General features: G+C 35.8%; 1 protein-coding gene across 1 annotated transcript in view; it reads right to left on the bottom strand.

The window, feature by feature from the left end:
* Positions 1-14,287, bottom strand: part of CSMD1 (CUB and Sushi multiple domains 1) — a 1,143,868-nt gene that overhangs the window by 291,046 nt on the left and 838,535 nt on the right. The window contains exon 8 of the mRNA XM_087916392.1: positions 4,413-4,500. Coding sequence (XP_087772518.1) covers positions 4,413-4,500 — 88 coding nt within the window. The remainder of the gene's footprint in view (positions 1-4,412; positions 4,501-14,287) is intronic.

Raw genomic sequence — 14,287 nt, 5'->3', positions numbered from 1 at the left:
CGCAGCATTCCCTGTCTCCCTGCTCTAGTGGGTCGGGTATATGTGACTAGCAAGAGATGGTCCCTCAGATAACCTGGTCCCAATCGTGAAGGGCTTTAAAGGTGACAACCAGCACCTTGAATTGCACCCAGAAGCAAAGTGGCAACCAATGCAGTTCTTGCAGGAGATGTGATACATGTGCAAATGAGGTCTGCACAAAACCATGCAGGCCACTGCATTTTACACCAACTGGAGCTTCTGGATGTTTTTTAAGGGCAGCCCCATTTTTACTGGGTTGGGAAAGGCATCATTTTGCCTCCATAACTTTGCCTACTCCATTGCCAGCCAGTAGTGTAATTTCTTGCTGCAGGATGAAGGATGGAGCTCTTATCATCAAATCCTTTATCCCTACTTCGTATCACATTAGATCCTTATTCAGAAATCACATAATTGATCAATAACAGGTGTAAAGAACTTAGGTGTTAGTCTCTTGTTAGGCAGCTTGACAGATGACTAAGCACCACATATATTCACCCATCCCTGCCACACCATACTAGAAGTAAAAGGTTGATTTTTTTTTCCTGCCAGAAAGTGACAATTTGTAGGAAAAAAAAATTCAGACAGTGAGATGCAACTATCATTTTCCTTAATTTGGTCTGCATTAAAAGAATAAGGAAAACACCATTCACTGATCTCATTACTGAAACAGATTACTGATAAGTTCGCTTGGTACTGGGTCACTGACTTAAGGATACGGTTTCAACACTGTCCTATGTCTATCACTGTTTTGTATTCTTTCTTGCTCCTAAGGACTCTACTCTTGTCAATGAATATTGTGATATAAAATGCTTTAGGGATGCCCAACAGATTATCACAGGAGCTTCATTGATTACTCATATGTTTTGCTACATGTTTGTACATATTTATGGGATATATATACTATATCCTGTGGACTATTGGAATGCAGTCTAAATGGGCATGCCTTTGAAACTCATTCAGAAGCTTCAGCTGGTCCAGAATGCAGCAGCATGTGTAGTATTGGATACACAATACCACTACTATATGCACTGTTGTAGCTTCCAGTGTGCTTTCAGGTACAAGTAGAGGTATTGGTTGTAATCTTTGAAGACCACCTCTCCCTCCCTATTAGTTCTAGCAAAGTGAGCATGCTCCAGGTTCTCTTGCTGAGGCAATGGCATATAGTGGGCCCAAGCAAGTGTATCATGGTGCTTGCCCTATGAAATAGGCTCCATCCAGAGGTTCAGACAATTCCAACCTATGGTCTTTTGGAAAAACACAAAGATCTGGCTTTCCTCCTATGCACTGAGGGTGAGTTTTTAGTTGGGGAGCTTTAGATGATGGGTGAATATCATAGATGTTTGGTGTTTTCAGTGAGGAGGGCTGAATCTAAGTCTTTATTGTTTTTGCAGATTTTATTACTAATGTTTTATACAGCATTTTTATTGCCCAGAGTTTCATTGGATAGTTGAGAAACCTTATAATTTTGATTAATAAAGAAAAGAATAAAATAAAATGGTAAAATAGAAAAGGTTAGAATTTTGCACATTTAGGCCTCAAACACTTAGCACTGTTTTATCAAATGAGACATGTTTTATCTTACATTTGAAACAATGCATTTAAGTATATTTGATCAAAGTAAACTAATATTTTAATTAATTTGTTTCCTAGTTAGTTAGCTAAATACTTCCTAGATTTTTTTCCATTTATGCATCTGAATTCTTAAAGTTATTTACTTTAAAAAGTAAATACTGTGAACTGGAGATTCTTGCTTCAAAGAACAAAACTATATTGATAATTTCAGTATTTCTAAGTACCAAAGCTATAACTTAGTTAATTGCAAGCCTGTGGTTGCAATTAAGTGATGTAAACAGAGTATAATGTAATGAGATGGCCATTCTTTTCAACTAAAATTATGACAATACTGACAACAAAGTTGACTGCATGAACAAATCTGTTTTATTTAATGGATAATGAGAGCCAAGAGCTATTTCTTTACCATTATCTTTGCCTGCTCTGTAATGCTTCAAAAGATTATGGTTTTTAAACAACCACATTCTTATGACTGCTTGTTAAGGAAGCAATCCATTTGTATTCAATTGGTTTAGTTTCCAGTAACTGAATATACTATTCATACATAAATAATTTTCACACAAAACATCAGACTCCTTTAATATTCAGTTGTATAGTATACAAACTTCTGTTTCACATTAATATTTAGGCATAAAGGATAGCATTATATTCTCTTATTTTCCTGCAAACTAGCTATAAAGCAAGAAAAATAAGAACGCTGGGGGATGTTGAAAACAGACAATATTACATACATGTATGTTTTGAATTCATAATAGAACAATTGAAATATGTGTGAATTCCTACACTGGGATTTAAAAAGTAACTTTGCATCCTGTGCTCATTGAATACATGATGATAATGATTATGCTAATGTGTCCTAAAGTTGGATTTGACTGTTAGTGGCCACATAGGTTTATTTAATACATAGTACCACATATATAAGGAATCAGTTGTTCAGCTGAGCATTATTTCAGTTGAGCATTATTATTTAACTTTGCTCTCCCATTTACAAAAATACTCTACTATGATAAACCTGGGATCTCTAAGACTGAACGATGTCTTCAGGTTAATTTAGTTATAATTTGGATAATAAGATAGGGGAAAGATACTAGAGGCTATAGGGAAAACCTAATTTTTCTTTTGTGTAACAAATAATGTGTTATATCTGTGCTTGTACTTTCCCTTTATGTTATATCTGAGTGTTTTTACATGTGCACATGCCTACGCTGTTTTATGTTCATGCATGCAAACTCTTCATTATTTAATTTATGTCCATTAACTTAAGTAAAAATGGTCTTCTTTCTTGGAAATAGAACACTTAATTAAGGACAGGAAGGAATTTGTGGGGGCTTCCTCCAAATGTAATTATCCTTTAGTGTTCTCAGGGCTCTGAATTTTGCAATGCAGCTCTGATCCAAATCAGTATACAAAAGGCATTTGAGCAAGGGGAAAATATTTGGAAAAATGGGAAGAATCAGATTCATCTGTCCTTGCCTGTGACAGCCCATGTATGATGGGCTGTTCCATTAAGGCCTCTCCAATTTTAGACACTAGCTTGTTCTGACATGCTATATCACTACTTTGGTCATTGTTAATAGGATTCCAGTTTTATTATTTCCCTTCGCCCTGTAGTCCAATACGAAATAAATGCCACAAAAGAGGAAATAACTGAAGAGGTGAGTAACTTCCCTGTCTGTGAAACTGCCCTCTTTTCTGGTTGATAGAATTCTTTGGTCTTTCTAAATTACTTTTTTCTGCCCTCCTGCTGATAGAGGAGTGATTTCCAGCTTCTTGAAGAGAACTGAAGTTTGATAAAAAGCCTGTTCTCTTTTCCAGCTTAGCAGGATGATTAAGGAACACTGCATCTATGTCAAAAGTACTTCAGAGCCATTGTGACTGAAGCAAAATAAATTGGCACAGAGCAAGCAGGAAATGTAAATAATTGCACCATCTCAAATTTACAGAAAACAGCACAGTTTAGAATACATTTTGCATGCTTTTCTGGGTTGGTTTTTTTTTTACTTCCTTCCACTCCAAAGCAGAAAATTCCATTTAAGAACTCTTTTCAGTGTTTATATTTCAACAAAAAGGAAATGTTAAGGATAAGAAATTTACAATGCCTGAATATAGAGTGAAAATGAGAAATAGGAGAGAGTACAATAGTGTACAAAGCATTGACACTAAGTTGCCTTTTGTGGTGGCAGCTGAAAATGTCTAGGTTTAGCAATAGCAACTGCACTTAGATTTATATACCAGTTCACAGTGCTTTACAGCATTCTCTGATCAGTTTACAAAGGTTAGCATATTACCTCAACTATTTGGGTCCTCATTTTACCAACCTTGGAAGGATGGAAGATAGAGTCAACCTTGAGTTGGTCAGGATCAAACTCCAGGCTTAGGCAGAGTCAACCTGCAAAACTGCATTCTAACCACTGTGCCACCACAGCTTATCTTGAACTATTATACAAAATGCTGTATAATTGTCAGTTTGAATGCTCCTAGTAATTCTGAGTATAATCAAGATTTATATTTAGGCTTATTAAATATTAACAATATTGGTAGCAAATCTGCTACTATTTTTAGTATACAAATCCTATTCATGTTCCAAGGCATGCTTAAAATCACTTTTAATTGCAAAGTAATGAAGTGCAATTCACTTTTCATTGCAAAGGCTATCCATGGAGAGATGTAATTATCAACCTGACTATTTCATTGTCACAGAAAAGATATAGATAATGTTAATGCAAACAGATAGCTTTTAATGAGAATATAAGCTTTTTGGTATGCTTTTCTCACATACAGCTAAATAAAAATATCTGCAAACATAAATCCGTATGAAATACCTAAAGTCTAAGCCTGCTCGCTTCCCATTTTCAGGAATCCCTGGGTCAGGACACATATCTGAGGCAACGGCATCTCCTCCTTGACTCACTGTAATAGAAAAAAGAATGAGCAATCACATTTGGTAAGCTGTACTTTAATTACAACTTTTTAGAAAGACAAAGGGAATCATGAAAAGCTCAATGCACTATCTATTAAGAGTAAGCTGTCTATGTGGGTTTTTCTCTGCTAGTGGTGATCATGTGGTCCAATCATGTGGGCAGCCTGACATCATGCTACAGCACTGAGTGTATGGTGAAACAGAACATTGTTACTTTCCTGCATGTTTATATGTGGTACCTATTAATCTACTTGCATTTCATGTTTTTGAACTGCTAGGTTGTCAGGAGTTGGGACAAATGACAGCAGCTAACTCTGTCTTACAGCACTCAGATCTCAAACTGCTAAGCTGTTGACCTTCAATAGTCTACGACTCAGCATCTTAACCACTGAGCCACAACATTCCTCAATTAAGAATAAGCATAGATCTATATTTCACACAGGAGACAAATTGAATGGTGTTGATGGATTCATGACATTTCATTATATTTACACTTGGGTTACCCGATCAGAGCTGCAAATATCTAAAACCTTGCTGTCATTTAGTGTTCAATTGGACTTCCGCAGTCTTATTTATTGATTATTATGTTTATAACCAAAGCCCCCCTGTGGTAATTTCCAAGAAAAATTGAGCAATAGCAATAAAATCAAAGAAAATGTATCAAAATTAAAAAAAAAGTATTATTGTTGGAGGTACTAATCCAATACTAGTGCTTCTTCACGAACTTTTCACAAGAATCTTTCAGAATGGTAGATATAATTCACCTTCCCTTAAGCTCCCAAAGTAGAAAGATACCTCATGTTCAGAGTTTTTACCTGACTTACGCATCCTATCTTGAAGAAAAGAGTGGGGATTTCTCCATTTTTATACGTGGTATATACTACGAGATATATGATACAGGATTTTATCCTATTTGGGATTGACTTAGGACCTAAGCAGCCAGGTGTTATTCTATGGAATTAAAACCACCACCAGGATTGGATTGATGGACTTTTGTACTTTAAGTGGTCATAGAGTGTCACATAGTGCACACAATGACTTTAAAAATCAGGGATGGATTATGCACAACAAACAATGGCACTAAATTACAAATACTCGTGGGAAATGGTTGATTTATTTTCTTTAAGGCTGTAGTACATTTAAGAATGTGATAAGATGATGCAGATTTGTGTGGGTTCACAGGAGGAGAATAGCAAGGTTATAAATGGATTTAACACCTTCAAATGAGAAATCTTTACTGTAATTTCTTGAGACAGTACAATGAATTTTAGCTGAAAGTTGAACCTTGACACCTGAAACATTGTCAAAAATCAATTTCTATTGAAACAACAGCATTACATAAATTATATATGATGAGAGGTACTGTATTTTTGCATACATATAGTTGGACACAGATATAGAGAACAAAGCTCTTGTAAATGACTAATTTCTGGCATCTAGTGCTATTTCCTCCATAAACCACTAAAACTGAAGTCATTATTACATGTTTTAACATTCAAGTCTTTAGAATGTCTACCCTGGCAAGTCTATTGTTTTGGAAAGACATGAAATATAAACCTCTACTGCTCTATCTATCTATGAGAAATCTAGTATGCATTAACATTTTTCTTTATATTTCTACAGAACATTTTCTTTCTCTTTAGCAATTGTTTTCAGCATCAATAGATAGAAATTATGACAACTTAAGAAACTGGAAATAATCAGTAATGTATTTTGGAAGATAGATTTAACATTTAATTTAAATGTATCACACAGGTAAAATGTGAGAAAATCATATTTAACAAGCAAAGTTTAGGAAGTATTTATTCACCTTTTTATAATTAATTATGACTATAATTAGTATCCAGAGCCAAACAATATACACAACAACCACTTAAAGCAATAGTTTCACTCTGACATTCTGACAAACTGCATCAGCTAATCTGAAAAGTCAATATGGGACATTTAAAATGTTGTGTTTTATATCTGCCTACCCAATTCAGATTCCCCAGTGATTCAACCTTTTTATTTTCAAGTGTTTTTTTTTCATTAGGATTTCTTTCAACCCCAGTGTGACTTTATGACCTTATAGACAGAAAGTCTATATCCACACGCTCCTCCTCAACAAGTTCCTAACAATTATAGATATACAATAATAATTTTTAGCACACAAACGACAAGTTTATTGCACAGCATTCCAAGTCAAACCTTATTATACCTTAATGTAAAGTGTCAACACCTAAGGAAGGAAATTGTTCATCTCCCAACATAGAAAGTTGGTCTTTTTGTTCATATAGAGTACAGAAAACTCAACATACTGAATCTCAGGCAATTTGATTATGGCCCTGCCACTTACCATAGCTGTAAATTTGGAACTTATTAGCAATCTAGTACAGTTGGGTTTAGGGGCTTATAAATATCTCCATTCCTTCTAGAGGCTAGTGAGAAGGTGGATTTGGATATTCTGGCAAAGATATGGAACTCGTCCCGTTTTAATGTCAACATAGTTTATAACCTTAGACCTAGAACTTTTCACAAGCCTTGAAAACTTGGACTGTAGCTCTGAGAAATATCAAAGATTGTAAACAAATTGTAATGTGACAGAAACAGAAAAGCCTTACAATATCTGACTGGAAAGGTATCCTAGTTGTATTTTATTTAGGCTTTAAAAAATAAATATAGTTTTTGTCTCTTGGAGTATAATTAAAGGCCTATAATTCAAAAATTTGATGGATATGTAGTTCTGCTTAAGGCTCAATTCAGCTCTGCTAAACTTCAAGAATTCCCAATAGAACTTATCACAATTATTTCTACAGTATAGTGAAAATATCCAAGATTGAGCAAATTGATTTAACGTTGTTATATCTATAAAAAACAACAAACATTTTGGGGTAGTTTATGACTTTCCAGAAAATCTGATCATACAATACATCATGTGACACCAATTTATGTTAAATATATTGGATTCTGATTTTGATTTTATTTAAGGAAGCACATCACAATCAAGCTACATATCTTTCAATCTCTACTAAGATTATTTTTAACTTACAATATATAAGTCCTCTAGAACTATTTTGAATGTACTCTCTTATTTCCCAACACTGTTTCCAAGTCACTCTTCATGGTTAATATATCACAGAACCTTTTCAGCATCAATCCCCAGGTTTGTGTGAGGGTGTTCCTCATTTCAAGCTTCATAAGTTGCTGAATAAAAAAGGAACACTGTGATCTCAGAACCTTTGAGCAATTTCTGTTTCATTTAAATAAGATTCACATCAGCACACATGTTCTCCTCCTTGCTATGAAGAGTAAAATGTGGCTAAAAATTATGTCAGAATAAGTAATGGATATTTATTGACTCCCCAAGGGAAAAAAAAAACCATGCTCAAAGCCAGGAAATAACAATATCTTGTTCATAGACTTTCCATGAAAAATATTCAGGATTTTGGTACAATATTCTATATTGTGATGGAATGTTGTCTGGATTCCCAGGAGAGAGGGAGTGCATTCCAGACAAGCAAAAGATAGCAAAGCTAAGATACCTTGTGTGTGGAAAAAGAGAGCTAACACAGTTTTTCCCTGTTAGATATTGAAGTATATGTTTAATGGTGCAAGTAGTCTGTTTTAGTTTGGAAAGATTTGCGTCCATAAATAAGGAGCAATAAAGGAAACCGCTTAGAAGAACCTCAACATGTCTTTCTTGAAGCATGAAATATATGTACATTGTCATACATATTCTCTTTGGAAAAGTCACACCACAATTGGTCCAGAAATAAAGAAGCTTATCAGTTAAATTAGGATTAAATGATTTTTGGAACAATTTTACAATTTGTCCCATGAATGGCCTAAAAATGCATACATTTTCGTAAATATGAGCATAATTATATTAATAATTGAAAAAAAATCAAGCTGACTGAAACATGTCATTCTCATATGACGCTCTCAGCCAGCCTAAATACGTAACTACATACAAAATATAATACAAAAATTGTATATGGCATTAACAAACATGGAAAGTTACCATAGTTGAGCCTTAAATCAGTGTAAAAAATTCTATACTGAATGAGGATCCCAAGTATGTTGACAATCTTATCTTAGTATAACTAGACCAAATTTATGATGTAGGATTTTTTTCCATTCCCATTCTCCTTCTCTTCTATCTTCTTTTCATTGAGGACTGATATGGATTTGTTCTTTTTGTATTTTTAAGGGATCATCTACCTGCCTATACAGTTCATAATAGTTATTCTGTTTGTTTCTGAGGCTGAGGGGAAAAAACACCATATATTTCATATATAATTCAGATTATGTAACAAATGTTTGCTGATATGGGGAATTATTTTATATAATAAAAAAAAATAATGAATATAATATGTTCAAGTACAGGTCGTCCTCGTTTGCTGATGGTAATTGGAACTGGGGGCTCAATTGCTAAGCAACATGGTTCTAAGGCACAATGTCACGTTACCATGCCAACTTACAATTGCAGGTCTGGCAATGCCTGGATTGACTTTAAACAGTCCTTTAAAATCTGGCTAGCATTAGGGATTGAATTGCTAGCAGAACACTGCACATGGCTGGTAATACACAAAGAGATCAAGAACAACCAGGTGAATCACATTCACTTCATCAGTCCTTAAATAAAGATTATCCAGCAAGGTGCTCAAGGCAGCCTTAATACTGTAGCCAGTTTGAAAATTGGCCAAAAACAGCCTGCTTCTATAGCACGTGGAGCTTAATAACCCATCAATCTTTACGGATACTTTGAGAATGGGGCTAGAAGAATTCTATTTATGACATCAGGAAGATTATTCATGCCAGATTTGCAACTGACTTTTTTTTTCTTTTTGGGATATCTAAAGTAGTTCTTTTTCTCCAGAAAGGCAAGGAAGAGGCATTTCAAGAAGCTTTCCTTGAGTGTTGAGTGTCATTATGAAGCAAATTTCAGGCATTTTTTAAAAATACACTGTACATTATACAATATACAGTCTATATCTGCTGTGTCAAACTCAAGGCCTGCAGGCCAGATCCAGCCCACAAAGCAGGGGTGGGATTCTACCAGTTCGCACCTATTCACTAGAACTGGTTGTTAACATTCTAAGCAGTTTGGAGAACCGGTTGTTAGAAGAAATTACTGGCCTAATCCTGTAAGGAAGGCAGGAAAGAAACATTCTGGTGTTGCTTACAGAAATTGCCCCTCCGTTAACCCTTATTACATTCTTGGCAGGACTGGACTTCCTGTCTCAGGAACTTCTCTGGAGTTTCCCCCACCCCCCCTTCGTTGGAACTTTGCTTGTGTGGAGTGACCATTCAAAGTTACAATGGCACTGAAAAAAGTGACTTATGACCATTTTTCACACTTATGATTGTTGCAGCATCCCCACAGTCATGAGAGGCCAGGCGAGGAGATGCGTGCCTCGATGTGAGTGATGTTGAGTTGGTCATGCCCAGCCAACCACATGACCACCAAGCCACACCCACCACTAAGCCACGCCCATAGAACTGTTGTTAACAAATTTGAATCCTACCCCGCCACAAATTGGTTAGATTTGGCCTGCGAGGCCACCCAAGAAACAGTGAAGGATGGGCCCATAGGTCCTCTGGCCCAGCCTAGGGAACTGGGCACTGATCTCCAACCTGATGGCGGCCATCTAGGACAAATCACAGCCAGCCTTAGATCTGCACCATTGTCTTGCCCCCCGCCTCCTTGGGTGTGTGTATAAGAAGTGACAAACCCTCAGCACTGCATACAGAGTGCTTCTCTTTCACCCTGGACGCCAGCCCTTGTGCATTCACCAGGTGCTATGTGCATGCCCAGGGGGTGAGGCCAAGGTGACATCATGGATCTAAGGTGGGACATGGTCCGGTTCGGATGGCTGCCACCAGGTTGCAGATCAGTGCCACGCCCACACCAGCATCTCATGCCCCACTCACGAGCCTTTTGTGTGTGTGTGAGAAAGAGAGCGTGTGCGCAGCATAGGTGTCCAGGAGCAGGAAGTCTGACCCTCTAAGAAGAGGCATGGTGGTGGTGGCACTGGTAGCAGGTAGAGTCAGGGGAAGGCATGTGATGCAGACCACCAGACATACCTGGTCCATCCCACATGGCTGGGATGGGGCAAGCAGCTGACTGATGCATTCAGTAGTCTGGACCGCATGTATTGTGTGTGCTCCACATGCAGGCCAAAGACAAGATTGTGAGGGGAGCCAAGCAGAAGATGACCAGTGGCGACCTGCTCTCCCATTGCAAGCAAAAATAGACAGTAGATGGAGTAAGTGCGTCCAGTGGTCCACATCATGTGCCTCCCCCAACCTTTGCCTACTGTTTAGACAGCCAGTCTGGCAGTGGAAGTAGGCTTCAGGACTACTTCTCTGTCTCTCTCTGTATTTCATCTATTTCTGTAATTAGACTACTAAAAAGACAATAGCAATTCCCCTCCAATCTTTCCAAATTAATAGTACTTCCAAATATAATTCTGGATTATTTTAAAAGAAGAAAATATATTTTAAAGCAACGCTGAGATGAGAAACTATGCAGGACATGTGCTTTAATTACTTTCTAACTATAGTAAATGTTCATAATACATTTTAAAATTCAAATTGAAATAAGATTGCTTCAGATCAAAACTATTGATAATTACATTTGCAAAACTATTAGTGAAAATAAAAAAAGGAAAACTAATTAAGAATTATCATATCTTACAGAGACGAAGAAAATATATAACAAAGTGTATCCCACATGCAATCTGTCTCTTCAGAAATTACTTCAAATGTTAGCACTTCCCTTCTTTTGCTAGTTATGTGTATAAAAGTAAAAATGCTAATTAATATATTTCTTTTGAAATAACACTGTAGGGAACTGATTACCTTGGAAACAGAATGATAATTTATTTTTGTTTTGTGTTTTGTTGGTTGATGAACAAGATCTAATGATCTAAGTGCTAGAGCCCACTATAACTACGTAGCCAAAAAGGTGTTAAGAGTTGTTAACCTAATATTACATAGCTTTTTCTCTGGTAATGTCACACTACTAACTAGAGCATACAAAACATTTGCTAGACCAATACTCGAATACAGCTCATCAGTCTGGAACCCACATTACATATCTGATATTAGCACAGTTGAGAAAGTCCAGAAATATTTCACAAGAAAAATTCTCCACTCCTCTATTCGTTGTAGAATACCTTATGCCACCAGACTTGAAATTCTAGACCTAGAAAACCTTGATTTATACTGTCTTCGGTCTGATCTAAGTATGGTATATAAAACCATATATTGCAATGACTTACCTGTCAATGAATACTTCAGCTTCAACTATAACAACACAAGAGCACACAATAGATACAAACTCAAGGTTAACCGCACCAAACTTGATTGCAGGAAATACGACTTCAGCAACAGAGTGGTCAATGTCTGGAATACTTTACCTGACTCTGTGATTTCTTCCCTAAACCCCAAAAAATTTAACCTTAGACTGTCTACTATTGACCTCACCCCTTTCCTAAGAGGTCTGTAGGGGACATGCATAAGCGCACCAACGTGCCTACCATCCCTGTCCTATTGTTTCTTTTATTTTTCTTATATGTACCCATTTCATGTATTCATAACTATGTATATACTTACACCTATTATCTTGTAAGCGATTGACAAATCAAAATAAATAAAATAAATAAATAAAATAAACTATGGAAAACATTCTCTCAAACCATCTTTTTAATGCACCTTCCTACCTTCAGAACATAGTCAAGCACTTGTTAGGCACAAGTAACCAGGAAACAGGATAAAGTTCAGAAAGCACTATTCCATGCAACCTATACACAAGAATCTTATCAAATAATGGTCAAGGCAAATTTGGATCAGATAAAATCTACAGACTTCAAGGGCAATCTCTTTCTGTGGGTGTAGGGAGTCAAGACTAATGATTCATTTGACTTTGCCCCCAGGTTCACCCTGGTCCTCTCCTACAGCACTTCCTTTTCAACCAGGGCTTTGTCTATTACCTTTTTGTTAATGAGGTGTAACTTTATTTTTTAAAAAATCAAGACTTGAATACCTCCTGCACAGAATGTAGAAAATAGTGAAATGTAAATTGAATTACTGTTGTTACTACCACAGTAATTCACAGATTCCATAGCCTTCATACCTTATTGCCACAGACTACTACTATTCATTTAATTCATCTATCTACACAGTTGCCAAGGACTACTTAAAAAGAATGTTGCAACTCAAGTGGCCTTTAATGGAAAAGCTAATAATATAATGCCTTCCAAAGTATACATAACTGATTAATTAATTTACGTATTTAGGTAATAGCTTAATTTTATACTAACGTTAAATCTCTGCTTTAGTCATTGTTGCTGGAAATAATGATGAATTGCTGATGTATTATGCTGTGCTTTTTCACCATGTTTTACCTTGCTCAAAGGAAATTCAGAACAACCTCTGGAGGAGTCACTTTTTAAAATAATAATCTTAAATATTTCTGTCACAGTGAGTCACAGATGGCACAAATAGCTTACAGTCAAGGACATGTTCTCAGATTCACAATAAAATACCTAAAATTAACTTGGTAATTTTTTTTTAGCTAACTTCAAAATTCAGTTTTTCCCATGTGCCATTTTTTCCTATATTCTTATTCAAAGATAGTCTTTCGCTTTCTCATTCAACAGCATTGTCTTTTTAGACAGGGACAAAAAATAATAATAACATTTTTTATATAACAGGAAGTACCACTGAAAACAACAGGGCATATTTTTGCATTGACCTGCATAAGGCTAAGATACAAGAGGTCTAGAATCCAACCACATCAAAATAAAGGAAAGCTGTTAAAAGGGATATTGCCATGTTTGTAGAATCATGGTAAATTGCCCTTCTAGAGCCCCTCAACATCACTCTGGCCAGTCCAATATTCTAATTTTTCTCTTTGGATTGTTAACTTGCCCAACACTTACCAACACTTAGCCCATACTTTTTTCTTTTCTGCTTTTTAAACATTTTACAGCGTTGCTAGGGTGCTTTCATCATCCAACACAATTGTACTTATTATTTGGCTAACATCCCTATTCCCTAGCACCTTTTACTGCATAATTGTTGAAAAAGGATGTAGAGAAAAAAATATATATTGGGTGCTAGAGCATGATTATGTGGAGCTTTGTTTCATAATATATATGAACTGTTTGTAAAAACTTTTTTTTTAAAAAAATCAGGTTTTCATTATTAAAAGATCTTCTAAGCCTTTTTTCTTAATATCATGCTGTAAATGGGTCTACCAACTGCCAAGTTAATCAGTTTATTTACAAATCTTATAATCTTACAAATTGATTTCTTTATAATTTATTATTGCTGCTTTTCTCTACATGTTTTTAAAACAAACAGCTAAAAAATACACATAGTTTTAAGAAACTGATTTAACAGAGTATTCTTATTTTATTTTACCTCATGAAGTAATCTACAGAATAATTGAATTAAAAAAAAAACTGGTAAATTTGCACACCAGATAACTACTTGAACTTAATTATCCTTGTCAAAGAGCTTCATCAAAAATCAGCAAGCAGACTTTTGGATTTTCCCAAGTCTTTTGTGTATAGGCATCATGCCACAATAACAGATGCAATCTGTTTGCAGAGATCCCAAAGCTTCACCTGGACACATTTCATATACCACTGATTATAATTTTGTTTCTTAAAAGTTATATTGATAAAAATGCCTGGTGTAGTAGAAATAGCTGCTGGAAAAAAAAATCACACTTTTTGAACTCAAACGCAAGAATTAAAGAAACAATCTTTGAGAAGCAGAAGTGGT

Source organism: Pseudonaja textilis, chromosome 1 (genome assembly GCF_049901715.1).
Source record: "Pseudonaja textilis isolate UNSWEBS1 chromosome 1, rPseTex1.2, whole genome shotgun sequence".
Classification (NCBI taxonomy): domain Eukaryota; kingdom Metazoa; phylum Chordata; class Lepidosauria; order Squamata; family Elapidae; genus Pseudonaja; species Pseudonaja textilis.
Note: the sequence above shows the minus strand (reverse complement) of the source record. Positions and strands in the feature narration are given on the sequence as shown.